General features: G+C 35.2%; 3 protein-coding genes and 1 pseudogene across 5 annotated transcripts; all 4 read right to left on the minus strand.

The window, feature by feature from the left end:
• Nucleotides 1–361: 361 nt before the first annotated feature.
• LOC113737875 (patellin-4-like) lies at nucleotides 362–2055 on the minus strand (annotated as a pseudogene).
• Nucleotides 2056–4485: 2430 nt separating this feature from the next.
• LOC113737112 (uncharacterized) lies at nucleotides 4486–5739 on the minus strand. Its single transcript, XM_027264368.2, has one exon. The coding sequence runs from the start codon at nucleotides 5685–5687 to the stop codon at nucleotides 4635–4637; it is 1053 nt and encodes a 350-aa protein (XP_027120169.1). The 5' UTR covers nucleotides 5688–5739; the 3' UTR covers nucleotides 4486–4634.
• Nucleotides 5740–5878: 139 nt separating this feature from the next.
• Nucleotides 5879–16020, minus strand: LOC113743409 (replication protein A 70 kDa DNA-binding subunit B-like). 3 transcript variants are annotated; one of them, XM_072084166.1, is made up of 12 exons: nucleotides 15750–16020; nucleotides 15439–15569; nucleotides 15194–15212; nucleotides 9134–9289; nucleotides 8002–8272; nucleotides 7824–7911; nucleotides 7616–7740; nucleotides 7445–7523; nucleotides 7220–7352; nucleotides 6968–7125; nucleotides 6761–6881; nucleotides 5879–6665 (listed from the first exon to the last, which is right to left on the minus strand). In XM_072084166.1, exons 4-12 carry the CDS (start codon nucleotides 9281–9283, stop codon nucleotides 6171–6173), a joined length of 1620 nt encoding a protein of 539 aa, XP_071940267.1. In that variant the 5' UTR covers nucleotides 9284–9289; nucleotides 15194–15212; nucleotides 15439–15569; nucleotides 15750–16020; the 3' UTR covers nucleotides 5879–6170. The 3 variants fall into 3 exon arrangements, with proteins under 3 accessions (XP_071940267.1, XP_071940266.1, XP_071940268.1); XM_072084165.1 differs by having other exon boundaries at nucleotides 15439–16020; XM_072084167.1 differs by lacking the exons at nucleotides 15439–15569; nucleotides 15750–16020 and having other exon boundaries at nucleotides 15194–15347.
• On the minus strand, nucleotides 9649–14783 carry LOC140038758 (uncharacterized). Its single transcript, XM_072084023.1, has 4 exons — nucleotides 13811–14783; nucleotides 12794–13705; nucleotides 9707–12700; nucleotides 9649–9659 (listed from the first exon to the last, which is right to left on the minus strand). The coding sequence occupies exons 1-4, from the start codon at nucleotides 14781–14783 to the stop codon at nucleotides 9649–9651; spliced, it is 4890 nt and encodes a 1629-aa protein (XP_071940124.1).
• Nucleotides 16021–16539: the final 519 nt, after the last annotated feature.

The raw sequence follows: 16539 nt of genomic DNA on the forward strand, positions 1-16539 counted from the left end.
TTAGCTAGATTAGTTTGAAGAAATAAAAAATAAAAAAATGAGGGATGATAGTGAGAAGAAGAAAAAGAGATGGAGTGCATTTTTTGATAATGTAAAGATATTTTAAACTTTATGGCCAATTGAATGAAAAAGGGAAGGAAAATTTTAGCAAAAAAAAAGGTTTCATTTGTCAAAAGTTAAGGCAATACGCGGGCCAAAATGATGGGATGTTATAGTAACTTGGTTTTCTTCATATATACAAGGTAGAGATAGATAGACATTTTAGATTCATAAAATGTTTTTGTATTTTGCATCTTCTAACTTCGAACCTTGGATACTACGTTGGTAATGTCATCCATTTGTATTCCTTAAGAAAGAGAGCTGCACCAATCGTCTCTCATATATCACATATGTGAAAATTTAGTCTCTTATAACAAAAATGATCAGTTTTGATCCCTAACAAACAAAAAATGATCACCTTTAGTCCCTTTTCACTTTTTCGAACCAATTTTGGCCGAAACTCATTGGGTCCATATGCAATGCCCAATTCCTAAAGGGTAAAAGTGACAAACCACTGTTGATCAATTATGCGAGGGACCGACTGTGCAAAACTTTAGTTAAACATTCATAAAAAAAACACAAAAACTAAGAAGCATACTTTTGGCTTCAAATTCAGGACAGTTGTCTTGGAGAAGAGCAAAAGCTTGTTTTGTAGCAACACGAACTGCCTTTTTGGATGGATCGATTGAGTTCTTGAGATCATTGATCTGAAACAAGGAATTGACACCGCCAGGCTTGAAATCAAGCTTTTGAATCCCCTTCTCCATAAGCTGGACTCTCCATCTCAAGAACTGATCCTTAGTCCCAAATATCTTCTTGTAAAGCTCCTCATCATCCAAAACTCCAAAAATGTTGTAATAGATGGGCCTTTGCAATCAATCCCATTCATGTATGCAACAGATGCAAGATCATCCCCTAAATCTTCATCCAAAACTGAATCATTGTTCAACTCTTTTCTCCATTGAAGTGTATTCTTCAGCATCTCAAATGCCTCATTGACTTTGAATTCCTTAACCCTCAAAAATTTCAAGAGAACCACATCAGTTCCCTCATGCCCTTTACTAGCCAAAAGAGACACTCCCCAAATGGAGATATCCTTGTCAATTTCAACATCTACGTCAGCCTTTTCACCCTCCTCACCATTATCATCACTCTTTTCTTCAGCATTTTCTTCAGTTTTCTTCTCTTCATCACCTTCATTTTCCTTCTTTCCATTTTTATTCTCTTTAACTTTTTCTTCACCTTTTTTTGCAGCCTCATTTGTTTCTTCTTTCTTCTCTTCACCTTCCTTTTTCGATGACTCCTTTAGAGCCTCTTTAGCCACTTCTTTCTTAAAGAGCTTGTTTCCCAGAATGGCTTTTTCCAGCTTCGACTTCAAAATCATTCAAAGCCTTCTTCTCAAACTCTTTGAGATCAGAATGGAAATTAGTTTATTCCCTATAAGAAGAACTCTTCTCAACCATCTTTCCTTCTTTGCATTCATCACCATCAGTCACATCCTTCACTTGCTGCACTTTCTCCATCTCCTTTTCTTCCTTTAAAACCTCTTCCTTTGTAACAGCCACTTTAGCCAACACCTGAGTTGCCTGTGATTTCTCCTCAACAGTCATGATAACAATGCCTAAAATGAACGCAAAAACACCAAAAAAATGAACAAAATCATTCAATAAATTAATCAATTACAAACCAAATACATAAATTAAAGAAAGCCCAACTCATTTTTACTTCTGATTTTGCTGAATTTCTATCACAAACTTTTCTCTTGCTTCTCCAATCTCCACTGCTGGTTCTTCTTTGGCCTTCTAAAGAGTTGAGAGAAGGAAATCAATAATGGTTTGAGAGGAAGGGGAGAAGGGAGTTTGACTCATGATTTGCCACTTTTATCCATTAAAAATTGGGCATTGCATGTGGACCCAGTGAGTTCCGGCCAAAATTTGTTCGAAAAAGTGAAAAGGGACTAAAAGTGATCTTTTTTGTTTATTAGGGATTAAAACTGATTATTTTTGCTTTGAGGAACTAAATTTTCACATTTATGATATGCGAGGGACGATTGGTGCAGTTCTCCCTTCTTAAAATTAATGTCAAGCTAACTCATAGCACAATACATGTCACGTGATGTGCGACATGTCAAGTGGTACTAACACATGGTTTGGACACGTGTCAGGGGTATGACACATGTTTGTCGAGGTAGACGTGGCAATTTTTGGGTATTTGCAGTTTTAGTACTTTATGTTTGGAATTATATATTTAGGCCACATGTAGCTTCTCAGCATTCAGGACTTATTTTCATGTAATATCATTTAAGTCATGTCCATTTACTTTAGATATTACACATAAATAAGGAAATATCCTCTATTTATATTTAATAAAAATAGTTTCAAAGCCAAATTTCTAAAAATAAATTCCAAGTTTCCAGTTTAGGGTTGTACAACTAGAAAAATTCTAGAATGATAGGGTTAGCCTAATTTCAAAAAGAAAAAGCCAACCCTAATTTTCTAGAATAGGGTTAACCTAATTTAATCATAAGAAACAAATATCGAGATTTTTTATTCTCACTTTCTAAGTGTTTAAAATACCAAACTTTTTGTGGTACTTAGTCTTCACAAACTGATCAAACTTAGGTACATGTATTCCTGAACCCTGATATTACTCGATATGCAGCTATAAACATCCAAGGGTATATGTTCATTCTAATTAAGTGCTTTATTGTGTCGAGAAACCTTCTCTCATAAGTGAAATTATATGATCTAATCGTGGGATTTGACATTGGCCTTATGTCTTTAAACTATGCACATAGCATTCACCTATGCACCAGGCCTATTGGAAAATCAGTACGACCACGATCCTCTCCACCCAAACTTTTGGTCTTCGAAATACCAGACTTTTGGTCCACTACCACACGCAAAAAGGTTAATACTCCCTCCGTCCCACTTTGATAGTCATGTTTTCCTTTTTCGTCTGTCCCAAATTATAGTCCACTTTCCAATTGAAGAATGTAGTTGTATTTTAATTTTTCTAAAATACCCTTATTCAATGTAAGTTGTTATTACTATAAACCTACCCCATTTAATGAGAGTTGATTATTTTTTTACCATCAATTCAAATTCCCATAAAGTTGTACTCTAATTCATTTGAGGGTATTTTAAAAAAATAATTATCTAAATTGATTGTTCCAATAAAATTAATTACTTTTTCTTAAACTGTGTGAAAAAAAAATCAGGACTATCAAAATGGGACGGAGGGAGTAATGTAATTCCAAGGCAACCAAAAATGTGAACTCTGACTAAACATCTTGAGGCCCAATATATAAAGAGGTTGACCTTTGACCAAAAAAATCAACAGGCCCAACGGCTACCAATAACTGTGTGGGCCATTACACTTCCAAATAGCTGCAAAAGGTTAAATCGGAAAATCAAACTGAGAATCTCCCATCAAGAGTTGTACCATATGGCTCAACAAAATGATTCACATGGACAACAAAATTACTAAAACGCCAACCACCTTGGACAGACCAAAACCTTCAAAAGCTTGGAAAAGGGTAAATCAGTAACCCAAGCTAACATCCGCTGCTTTAAAGATTGTACCACAAGCTCCATCAATGATTTACATGACATGGAAAAGTACAAAAAAAGCCACGGGGAGACGGACGAAAAGCTTGCCGAAGCTGTTGCCAAAGTGCTTTTCATACTACATGTAGGATTATTATTTTTTTTTTTGGAGCTTGAATTAAAATTTTCTGTTTGTCACATAATAAAGCCTTTCTGTAAAAATTTGACCAAGAATCGTGCTACCAAATGCAAATTTAAAGGCGAATAACATACTTTATTAATACTTCAAAACTCTATAACAACGGGGCAACCTTAATTGGTAGAAATATGTGCATAAGAAACACAATACTTCAAAATTCCAGCCTCTCCGGTTGGAGACATTCATGGTAGGATAGCAAGCTTGGTGGTGCTGGTTCTGTACATTGTTGTGTTGTCCGCCTTTTTCTGGGCAGATTGCAAAAAACGTCTCAAAACTTGTATTTGTTTAATACTATATAGTTTAGATAGAAAATCCAGTTTCAAAGTTTTGGTGATAGCAGACGGCTGAACTTACCTAATCTTGATATCACACTGTAATAGCTTAGTATATTAAAACAGAGACACCAGATTTTTCTTTTTTTTTAAAGATAGCTGTAGCAACTAATTAAAGTGCTATTTCTTACTGGGCTTGATTCTATGGTCAACTCCATGCTCATTGTAAGTAGCGTTCGTAAACTTTTGCAGGCCCAAGTTCTTGGCCTCCTGTCGCCTTGCTGGGTTTATGCACGAGCATCTTCCCCAATGGTTATGGGTCTACATTATAAGGTAGTGAGTGATGGTGAGTTTGAAGGAAGTCAGGCACCCAGTGGTGGTGGAGTCTTGCTTTGTCCTAAAAATGGAAAATCAAACAAATTGGCACTCGCTCAAAATTTGATCTTTATATCTAAGGAATTGGTTGACCGTTGATTTTTCAATCCAAGAATTTGCCCAAATTTCGAGTAACTGTAATGTTATTGTGTACTAGTGCAGTGTGTATTCCTTATACAACACACAATTTTCTATTCCAATTCAAGAGCCCGAGCAAATCCTCCATTGATAAACACTGGAGCTCAATTCATCAGGGAGAGCAGAAGACCAAGCAGCCAAATCAGGCAAAGCCCTTGTCAATGCAAGAAAGTTTGCACCTTTTTCTTTTGGCATTAACTTCCAGTTCAGCTCCCCGGCACCAGGAAATGCTTTCCTCATTGCTCTAATTGCATTATTTTGTTCCCAACCCAGTTCCAAATTCCCTTCCAATAATTCTTCACGTGCATCAGAAGAAACTCCCCCACAATTCACCATTATTCTACCCTTTGGCATCAGCTTCTCTCCAATTTCCGCCCAAGTTTTCACCTCCTCCAACCCCCTTAAAACCTTTCCGTCCGCAAACAAATCCACGATGATTCCGGCGTATCCTCCGGCAACACTGGCATTCGCCGAGAGCGCATCGCCGATGCGAACTCTTAATCCTCCTCCTCCGGCTTCCGCACGGTTCTCGAGCTCAGAGAGCCCTAGGTATTCTCTGGATTTATGAACTAAGATTTCGTCGATCTCCCACCCTTCGATCTGCAACGACGGCCACAAATGAAGCATTAAATCAGCTGCTGTTCCGCCTCCCAAGCCAAAAATCGCAATCGGACCGGCAGGAATAATCCGCGGCAAGCTGGCGAACTCGTCCCAATACGAACCAGTCCATTTACTTCCGCCCTTGCCGAAAATGCTGTGAATCTTGTGGCTGGAGTCGAGAAGCAAAAGCCTCGACTCTGCAGTTTCCAAAATCATAATGTCGTTGTAAATGCTTCGAACCGCAGTTAATAACTTGATATCTTCCGGCAGCGGTTCGTCGGTATTTTGACCATGTCCGTCTTCAGCTGACTGATGCTGAACTTCATTTTTAGCAGTGCTGCTTCTTCTCCGGGAATGGAAGAGCTGTACGGTCCTTCCGGTGAACGGCAAGGAATGTATTGATGAAGAGGCGCGGCGACGGCGGCAGCATTGAGAAGGTGGGTAGCTGGGCGATGACAGAGGAAGGGAGGAATAGGTAGATGATATGATACTACTGGTAGAAGAAAGAGTCTTCATCGAGGATAAGAATTTTTTTTCTTGTCGACTGGTTGAGCTGACTATTTTCGTGGCTTCGACTAGCATGATTCTGGCCGTGCATTGCACGGCCTACCCACTGATATGATCAAACAACTTAATCACACCTGGGCAATCAGGACCATATATGTATATATATGATATGACCAACTGAAAAATGAAGAGGTAAATAATGAATATGCAAATCACAACCATAGATTACATAAACTCAAACATTCATGTCTTAGCAAAACACACACTTCAGTTCAACCCACAGTTACATATTAGGGGGTTTAAATAGGCTTCATTGCCTATTGAGTTACAACATTGATGGTTAAACCATTCATAGATATATTAGGATCCATTACTTTCTAAGTCAAAAGAATAATGGATCATAATATAATTCAAAAGGCATTGTCTAAGCAATCAAGATAGTCATCAAGGCAATGAACAAAAGATATAACAAAAGTGCAGAAATCAGGCATATCAGTCTTCCTTTGCTTTAGGTTTCTTGGCTGGACTGTCTTTGATATTTGCAGGTGGACCATACGGTTTTGCAGGTTCTTTGGCAAACTCTTCAGGAGCCTTTGTTGGTTGTTTAGGATCTGTGTCTGCTGGTAAATCTTCTGGAAATTCAAGGCTTCTTTTTGCTCCACTGGTTGCAGATGTCTGGCTGTCTTTGTAAGAACTGGCTCCAGCAATTTCTTCAAGTAGCAACTTTGTGCTTGGTGTGAACAATTGATCCTTTGATGATGTTTCTGCATGCCTTGCTGATGAACTGCCAAGTGCAGAAGAAACTTGAGTGTTTTCTGGAAGTTCCAGAGGAATGGGACGGTCTGATAGTTCAGCTGCAGTATAAGCCTTGATGACAGTATTTTTTTTCTGCAGTTGACCTTGGAAAGGAGTCTCATAGGATTTCAGAAAACAGACCACTGTGTACTTTTTCAAGGCATCATTAAGTTCAGTATCTATTTGAAAGCCCTGCACCAGAAAATTTTTTTAGTTAGGTTCAGCGAATTCCTTTCTATGTATATCTGTATTTATGCCTGAATATAAGACAGAAAATTCATACTTACATCTTCTTGTGCTTGTTTAAGCTGCAATGGAGTGAACTCAATCAATTTTTCAGCATCTTCTCCAGATATAATGCAATGTATTGAGCTCGAAGCATCAGTTATAATAATTGGAATGCGAGCCCTTTAATTGAGTGGAGGAATTAAGATTAATATATGGTAACAAATGCGAATAATATTTAATTTAGAAGCATAAGTTAATGATCTAACCTGAGTTCAACTTCACTTTGCTGTTTGCATGAAGGACAGTGGATGATCCAGTCAATGTCAGCATTCACAATTTTGTGACAATTCGCACAAGCTGTAGTCCAATATTTGCTGAATCCATATGCAAGTTTGACAGTTCCTTGCACCCAAGCTGCCTTTTGCTGAGGCAGGCAACCATGAATGGTATTTGAATGTGAATTAGACAGAAAATAGTTATATTTAACCAAAATTGTAGAATAACAATATGGTACTTACAACTGGAAATGATGCCTGAAAATTGCTGATTGCTTTGATATCTTCTTCATTTGGAGGAGGAAGTAAACAGTTTGCATCATTGTATGTTTTAGCATCAAGCAAATTCCTGATTTCTTCCTTGTTCAAGCTGAACCTGAATGATTATGTTTAGAGCACAAATACAAAATTTATCAGTAAAATAAGTTGATAATTTATGGAAAAAACTAAAAAGAAAATTATACTTACCATTGCCTCAAAGATAGGTCATCTGGAAGTGGAGGACTAATCAGAATTCCAGATGAATACCTTGTAGTGAATGACAAAGCTGTAAAAATGATGAAATGGTTTAGTAATTATAACATCAAGTACTTAAAAGACACACAATAAAGAAATCATAATGCATAATGAAAAATTTACTATTGAATGTGGTAACTTTAACACGGAGAGCTATGATTAGAGGGGCAGTGCTAATCATGTCTGCTATTTTGCTCCCTTCATCATGTTCAAATTCATTCCAGAGAGTCATAAGCATCAGTTTCTTCCTGTCAGGTATAACAAATAAATTATAACTACTGCCATTAATCTAAAATGAGTTAATAAAATGGTAGTATTCAGGTTTGATTACTCTTCATTCACTATTATAATGTCTCTAGAAATAGAAGCCGGATCTGGCTGTTTTATTGGGAATGCGTGAATGACAAAGCCTCTAATATCTGAAACAAAAGTGTTGATATGAATGTAAGAAATCAATAAAATGTCAAATGACTGTCAAGTAAATTAAAAAATAATGTAACAAAAATTACTGCAAAGGTTATCTGAATCAGCATATTTGTGCAGATCAGAGAAGTTTGTCAGCTCAAATATGCAAGGCAGCATAGGTGGCACAGGTTCAGCATAATTTTCAATCAAAGTCTTGTAGTTCAAAATCCAGGAGCATTCATAAGTCCCAACTCTGTATGTTGGGTCAGCAGGAACCACAATTGCATTAGAAACATAATATCTTTGATAAGGCTGCAGAAATTTGCTGAAGGTCTTGATGTGTTGTTCATAAGTCACAACAGAAACTTTTGTTCCCTGATTAGGATTAGGAAAAGTTAGTTATATATATATTATGAGTTATAGCTATAACTATAATGTTGATGGCTAACACTATATTTATGACACAGAAATTAAAATTATAGGAATGCATACTTTAATAGTTAGGCAAGTATTCACTTGTAATGAAACTATAGTTTTGATATCAGTAGATGAAACTATGGTTTGTATAGATGAAAAGGTTAACTGCCATAAGTATATCAATTGTTCCAGTTCATTAGTCCTGTGCAAATTTAGAGAATTAACATATTATACTCCCACATGCTGTCTGGTACAGCGTGTCTTGATGACCAGCAGAAATATGCAATTTTTTCTCCCCTTAAGCTTTTACAATTCCATTATCTGTTTAGTGTGTGTGTTTTTTGTGAGATGTAATAAGCAATAATATGACAGGGTAAACTGGAATTGCATATGTATATGTTTGTGATATGCTCATAACAAAGGTTTGTAATGCAAGAATAACTTCGGTATAAGGTAAAATTTTTTGGTATAAGTTTGAAAATTGAGTTCTCATTCACTCTTTTTTTTTTGATGTCACAGATTGAGAACATTCTTCTTTTTCTTCTAGACCAACAAAGCCTACTTGCTAGCTGGATAGAAAAACTTAATGAACAGCAAGATTCCCTTCAGGAGCAGGTTGATATAAGTAAGATATCAGAGGTCTAAATTCACTGATTACTATGTCAAAAGTGGTGCTAATCATCCTTATTCTCAGCTTCAGCAAGTTTTCAACCATGTGGTAATGAAGAAGCAAATCATAAAATGTTCGTATACAGAATCTAAAATGTTCTCATCTATGAATTTAATTAATGACCAGAGAGATAGGAAAGAATTGCTGACCTCAGCATCTGTGAGCAGAAACCGCATAATTCGCCTAGGTGGAACTTCACGAGTTAATTGACTGTGGCCTTTGTGAACAACTTGTGCTAGAACAGTCCACTTTTCTGCTCCTTTCTGAATGTTTAGTACCGAAGATATATGTCTAGGCATGATGGGCTGTATTTGTAGAGAAATTAGATAGTGAATTAAACAAAATAATAAAGTTGGAAAAAAAGCCATGAATATTAAAACCTGATAATGTAATCTGGGAAGCTTCAAGAACTTCTTTATATACTATATTTTTAGTATGATCAGTGCATGATTCATCAAAATAAGCTGGCCTAATAAGTACTTTTACAGCCGAAGCTGTTTTGGCTCTTGAAAGTGCAACATATAATTGGCCATGTGAAAACACAGGTTCTTTCAAATAAATACCAACAAAATCTAAAGTTTGGCCTTGTGCTTTATTTATTGTCATTGCAAAGCACAAACGAATTGGAAATTGTGTTCTCTTATATGGAACTGGATATTGTTCATCACTTGGTGGCTGCAAGGAAATTCTATGTATAAAAACTTCTTTGCCACAAAAATCACCCACTGCAATTTTAGCACAAATAACATTCTTGCTCAAACTCTTTATTATGAGTCTAGTTCCATTGCATAATCCTTCAGCAGGATCAAGATTTCTTAAAAGAATTATTGGGGCATTGGATTTTAAGAGTAACCTATGTGGAGGTAAATTGCTTGGCGTAAGAGTATTCAAAAGATCAATATATTCAGATTGATGATTTTCATTCAGTGTTTCATCATAGCTTAGGTACTCAGTCAAATCTCCTGGAAATTTTTTGATCAATTGATCATTTATTTCATCTACAAAGTTATTCTTTGTAGTTAGAATTGCTCTATTTTGTGAGCAATACAGTTTGTTTGAAGGATCTTTAAATTCAGGATACACAATATTGATTAGCTTTTCAATTGCATCAGTCTCATTATTATAGTTAACTATAATTGAAGATGGAAGTTTTACTATGTCATTCTCATTTGTTTCTTGTGTCCCATCTCCAATTCTTAAAAGAAACTGCGTGAATGAAGGATCTAATTTTGCTCTCATGTTCTCTATTAATTGCAATTTCTCTAATTTGTGCCATAATGGAGAATTTATCAAACATGCATTTATCATTTCAGCTTTTGTTCCTTTTCTAACAACTGGCAACGTTTGTCTAAAATCTCCACCAAGTACAACTACCTTTCCCCCAAATATTTCTTCTGAATTCATTAAATCTCTTAAGAGATCATCTAAAGCTTCAATTGCTGCTTTTTTAGCCATTGGTGCTTCATCCCAGATTATGAGTTTTGCTTCTTTGATCATTGCAGCTAAAGAAGTTTGTTTACTGACCCGACATGTTGCACCATCAAAGATATCTATTGGAATTTTAAATCTGGAATGTGCAGTCCTTCCACCTGGTAAAATGGAAGCTGCAATTCCTGATGTAGCTGTAGCAAGAGCAAGATAGCCTTTAGATCTAACATCAGCTAACAAAGCTCTATAGAGAAATGTTTTTCCAGTACCACCTGGACCGTCAATGAAAAAAACACCAGATCTATCTGAGTAAATTCTCTCAGATATGACTACGAATGCTTTTTTCTGTTTTTCATTGAGTAGCTCAATTGAATTTAAGTCAATTTCTGAAATGACAATGTTTCTTTCTGCTCTTAATTCTCGAGTTTCATTGTCTATATTTTCATAAGAGAATCCAATGGGAATCAAATTATATGAATGTATACTTTTTCCCATCGATTGCAAAAATCCATCAATTTGTTGCAAGACATTTCTTTTCACTTGTGTAGATGTCATTGCTGAACATTTGGCAAAATCTTCTGACATAGAAGATTCAAAATTTTGCCACAATGCCTTTGGGTCATTAGGGCAAGAATAAACCAAAAGTGTTGCAAAGAGTCTCCTCATTTCATAGGGCATATGAAAAAGTGAGGCTTCTTGTAAACAAATTTCTTGGCTGTTATCATTTTGTAACAAGCCTCGAATTAATGCTGCTTCTTGGAACGTTTCTACTTGAACTCCATTAAAGGTTCTTAGGTCATCAAATGAAATTGGACATCGAACCTTTGATAAGAGTAATCTCAAGTAGTATCGTTCTCCTTCGGAAGGATGAGCAGTCATTATTCGACCTATTGATTCACCTCTTTCTCTCAATTTCCAGTATTTTTGCTTAGGTAACCAGACAAAATGATCAGGAAACTCTACATAAGTACAATTTAGATCCTGAGCTGCTTTATCTGTCCTATTCATGTAAAAAAATTCAGTGAGCATTGTTTTTTTCAAATGATAGTTATCGACAACATTTTGAAGATTAGCTGTTTTTTTGAAACTCATTGGCTGATAATTCTCCAAATGTAATTGTAAATGAATAATAGGTGGCTTTATTTCACTCATACAGAATCTAAAAATTCTCCATGCTGCCTCAGGTGGAGAAACCCACCTAGCTGATACATATTGTTTAATTTCATCAATTTCTGAATCAGATTTATTATTCACTACAGAGAAGCTAGTTCTATCATGACCTTTATAGATATACTTGTAAATGTATTTGACTGCTTTAATTGTAGAGCATATTTCAACATTAAGATGGCAATCAAATTTAGCCAAAAGATATGGATTGTATGGTACAACCCATCTGTTATCTAAAAGAGCTGATTTAATCTTAATTTGAACTCCATCATCTCTTCTTCGATATTCAGGATATGCATTAAGAGTTTGGATAGTTTCCTCACAGAAATTTTTAGGAAAATTATTCTTGCAAGTTCCATTTTTTCTCATGCATACATTTGTTGGATCAAGTGAACCACATGGTCCATGAAGCATATGTTTAATGACCAAATTATATAGATGTTCATTTTTCTCTTTATTTGGTATCTCAGCACAGACAATTTTATCATATTCTTCAGGGGTATACATCTTGAATTTTGACTTTAAAATTAGCAAGAAATGTGCATGTGGCAGTCCACGTTTTTGGTATTCAATGACATAAGTGTAAGCTGCCACTTCACCGAAGATGCATTTTTTCAAAAGTTCATCTTTAAGCTGTTCTAACTTAGCATGAAATACTCTAGCAAGCAAATCTGGTCTGTTTTGTGCCTCTTCTTTGTCTATTAAGTGTTCTTTTATTTCTGGCCAATTAGGATTGCAAGTCATGGTCAGAAATATATCCGGTTTACCATACTTCTGTACTAATGTCATTGCATCCATGTATTTACGTCTCATATTTCTCGGCCCTCCAATAAATGATGGCGGTAATATGATACGTTGGCCAACATTAGATGCTTGACTCTCACCTGATCCTAAAGCATCTATTATGCCTTTCAAGAACTCTCTCCTAATTTCCTCTTGTTGTAATCTATAGAAGTCAAGTCTTTGTGTCTCAAGCTTCACATATTGATCAACAATATATTGTTGTAGGAGGCGAGCAAAATGTAATAGCCAAGATTCATCATTGTCTCTAATCTGAAGTTTATAACAATAGTATTCTCGAAGGGACACAAAATTTGGATCTTCATGTATGTTTTCCATTGCTGTGGAAAAAATAATAGTACATTATTAAATGTGTAATCATAAATATTAAATAGGTAAAATGAAAGATCATGGTATATAGTTATTATACTAACCATGTTCTTCATTTTGGATTAATTGTTCTGCTGTAGCAGCATTTGCAGGGGAAATCAAATCTGCTACAGGTTGTTTTTTTTTCCTCTTTCTTCCATATACTTTTGCTCCTTTCTTTGGTATTCCTTGGTGCCAGCCAAGATCACCAAAAGGAAAAAGTATTGGATATTGGAGTGGATCATAACATCCATAATAGTACTGTATATTTTTTGAAGCACCACTATGGGTATGAACTCTAATATCACGCCTGCCAGTTTCTCCATTTTCTTGCCCCTCAACCCACAAACCAGCAACTTGTGAAGTTGTCGGTCTATTATAAACTCTTTGATCAACACCGGGCAGAGTTTTTAACACAATGTAGTAGTTATCTAAATTAGGTACCTCTCTCAAATTTCTAAAAAATTTTGCATATGGATTAGACTCAAGAACTTGCATAATTTTTCTAATCACACTTTCAGATAGTCTAGGACAAGCTGCTAATCGATTGCTTACTTCAGTTTCAAAATCATTGAAATATAACTGTAAATTATTACTATGATCATTGCTTGAATTGAAATCATTCAGAAAATGATATATTTGTCCTTGAATTCTAAAAGTGTAAATTCCTTTATTCCTTTTTGAGAGAGTCAGATCAGCTTTAACACCGAAGGAAGTGAATCCAAAATGATTATTATACGTTCTAATAAGAGCTCTAAAAGATTGTGCCTCTTGTGAAGATGAAGTCAATAGCTCTTTAAAGATATCTGGAATTTTATTTTGAGCTAAAATAACTTCACCATCTTGGCAACAAAAATACGCTGTCTCAGAAAAAAACTTCTTCGCTCCACAATGAGGACAATCTAGTTGGCGTGGTAGGATATCAGCTTTGTCAGGAATTATATCCAACAAAGCTCTTCCTGTTTTGTATCCTCTTCCTAAAATATAATTATTTTAGAGCACTTAGTAGTCAAATCATTCAATTGATTTTAATGCTAGTTTAAAAACAGATATTAGAAAACTTAAAAATATTAACTATAGACCTGGCTGAGTTTTTTTCAGAGATGATCTGCGATGTTTCGAACGAGATCGAGAAGTACACTGAACATCAACAGCTGAGGAACACTCATTCACAATCGTGATGCTTGTTCGATTTTCAATTATATTTGTAGAAGCAATAGATTTAGATTTTGCTCTCAATCTTTTGTTTTTCCATCTAAAGTAGGCCAGTCTCCTATATTCTTTCTTATTTATTACCTCTCCATGATATATTTCAGAATATTCAAGAGGGCTCTTATCATAAGGACCAATTGATCTAGATTTTCCTCTCAATTTTTTCTGTTTCCATCTAAAGTAGGCCTGCCTCCTATATTCTTTCTTATTTATCACCCCTTCATGATATATTTCAGAATAGTCAAGAGGGCTCTTATCATGATATATTTCAGAATAGTCAAGAGGGCTCTTATCATAAGATATAACAGATGTACTACCTATTATAGGTATATGGCTATTCACAGAAAGGGGAGGAATATAATTAGCTAGTTCCATATCTAGATTTGATATTTCAGAATAGCTAATTTTTTCTTTAACGTTTGCAACTTGTTCACTCTGAAACTGATTTTCTATAACAAATGGTTCCTCATTGCAGTTCACTTGTGACAAAGTAGCAGGTTCAACACCACAGAGGTTGATTAAAGATGAATTCATTGTAGGCAAACAATGCTTGTCAGTAGAATCAGAGGTATAATGAACTTCTCCAGTATTTTTTGGAGGAAAGTAAACATTTTTACCTCTGCAGTGATTTGGCAGAATTACATTCCTATCGATGTGATTTTGTGAAGCACATGTTTCAACAGAGTGCTTTTCACGGATGTCATTCTCACAGTTGATTACAATAGGAGAATATGGTTGAGAAACAGAAGAATCAAGAGTAAACTTCATATGCTCAGTCAGCATATTTAAGTTTCTCCTTTTGTTTCTTTCCAACATTGCTAAATCAAGGGAATCATCAAACATCTCATCTATCAATCTAAAACCTGAACTAAATTTTCTTTTTTTCTTCATTTTGAAACACAGAAGATCAAAATCTAATTTTACTATAAATAAAGCAAGATACTAAACCAAAGGTACACAAAATGACAGAATCAAAGCATCCTAGAATAGCTAAAACTAACTAATATATATAAAATGACATCCTTAATAACCCGAAGTACAATGATACTAAATGATGTAATTATTGAATAGATAAACAGCTAACAGCATCATGCAACATTTGAAATTAAAAACAGAGGCAAAAGTAAACCATCATAGCATAACATCAAACACATCGCATTTCTTATAATAATTAAAAGAAAGCAATAAACAGAGGCAACAACAATGGGAAAAAATTGCAGTTCAAATCAGAAGGTGAGAAAACAGAAACATACCTATATTTTCTTTGCTCGCCTGAATGTTTGCAAAAGTCCGGCAGCATTTGAAATTAATATAAAAACAGAGGAAAAAGTAAACGTAAGCTAATCGAAAAATTAGCATCATAATTATTCTTTTATGCATAAAATAAAAGACATGGCAGTCTTTAATTAACGGAAGGCAATAAATGAACAGAAGGTAAGAACATTCATCAAACTAAAAAATTGCAGGTTGAAATAAAAAGACACAGAATAGAAAATACCTAGATTTTCTTCGGTCGTCTGCTGAAGACCGGCAAAACTGAGGAACAAAAGTATATATAGGACTGGGAATAGTAAATTTTGAAAGCTGCATCATAGCATACGTCGGTAGAACAGGCATCCCTAAAATGAGCTGATTTTGGGGAAAAAGAGATATCAGTGAACTGTTTTTGGGGCAAAAGAAGAATTGACGTCAATTGGGCGACTTTTTTAGAGACAATCGAAAGGAAGTACAGTTAATTGCTCGAGGAATTGACAGAAAATCGAAGATTTTGCAGGGCCGTAGATTTTGGGGAAAAGGAATTTTACTGACCTAATTTTTGGGGCAGGCCAAAAATTCACGTGCGTGTGGAGGATTTTCTGGGTCGAAATCAAATTGAAGGACAATTTAGTTGTTGAAGGATTCGGTAAGAAACTGAAAATTTTGCAGGCCGATATAGTATAGCGGCCTATTCGATCGAGAGAAAGAAAAAGGCTATTCGACAGAAAAGAAGGGGAAGGGAATTCTGGGTAAATGAAGAAAGAAGGAAGTTCAATAAGTAATAAGACAATTAAGGTGCTGTTGACTAACTTCAACATCAGTCATCAGTCATATACTAACGGCTAAGCACATTACTTCTAACGGGCATAACTCCATTAATTTATATTAATTATATAATGAATCATATAATCTAATTCAAAACAGCCCATGTGATAAAAGGGCCCACAAATAGTTTACAATTATTTGCACTTGATCAGAAAATTATAAAAGAAATATTTTCAAAAATACAAAAATAACCCTAAATAGTTAGCAACTATTTAATGAGTTAGTTTTCATAAAAGCATTCAATTGACCTTTCACATCAATTAAAAACCAAACAAAAGGAACAAATGCAAATAACTAAACCATTGTTACCAATTAGCCCCTAAATAGTAAGGAACTATTAAGACATTGAATTTGAAGACCATGTCTGAAATAGACATTTCTCACTTTTTGGTAGAAAAAACCAGGAAAAAAACTCCTTTCTCTAACAATATAGTGACACTTGGCATTCAATTGAGAACTCCAATTGTTCTCTTATCTAGTTGGTAGATATGGCCTAATGAAATTAGTTCAATTTGGA

Source organism: Coffea arabica, chromosome 3e, assembly GCF_036785885.1.
Source record: "Coffea arabica cultivar ET-39 chromosome 3e, Coffea Arabica ET-39 HiFi, whole genome shotgun sequence".
In the NCBI taxonomy this organism is placed as follows: Eukaryota; Viridiplantae; Streptophyta; class Magnoliopsida; order Gentianales; family Rubiaceae; genus Coffea; species Coffea arabica.

Excerpts from the sequence above, each read along its gene's own strand:
- LOC113737112 (XM_027264368.2), bottom strand. The coding sequence starts at position 5,687 with ATGAAGACTCTTTCTTCTACCAGTAGTATCATATCATCTACCTATTCC.
- LOC113743409 (XM_072084166.1), bottom strand. The coding sequence starts at position 9,283 with ATGCCTAGACATATATCTTCGGTACTAAACATTCAGAAAGGAGCAGAA. Across the intron at positions 7,741-7,823 it reads ATTATAATAGTGAATGAAGA|GAAGAAACTGATGCTTATGA; the intron begins GTAATCAAACCT and ends TATACCTGACAG. Across the intron at positions 7,126-7,219 it reads TTCAGGCATCATTTCCAGTT|CAAAAGGCAGCTTGGGTGCA; the intron begins GTAAGTACCATA and ends TGCCTGCCTCAG.
- LOC140038758 (XM_072084023.1), bottom strand. The coding sequence starts at position 14,783 with ATGTTTGATGATTCCCTTGATTTAGCAATGTTGGAAAGAAACAAAAGG. Across the intron at positions 13,706-13,810 it reads TCTGAAAAAAACTCAGCCAG|GAAGAGGATACAAAACAGGA; the intron begins GTCTATAGTTAA and ends ATTATATTTTAG. Across the intron at positions 12,701-12,793 it reads AATCCAAAATGAAGAACATG|CAATGGAAAACATACATGAA; the intron begins GTTAGTATAATA and ends TTTTTTCCACAG.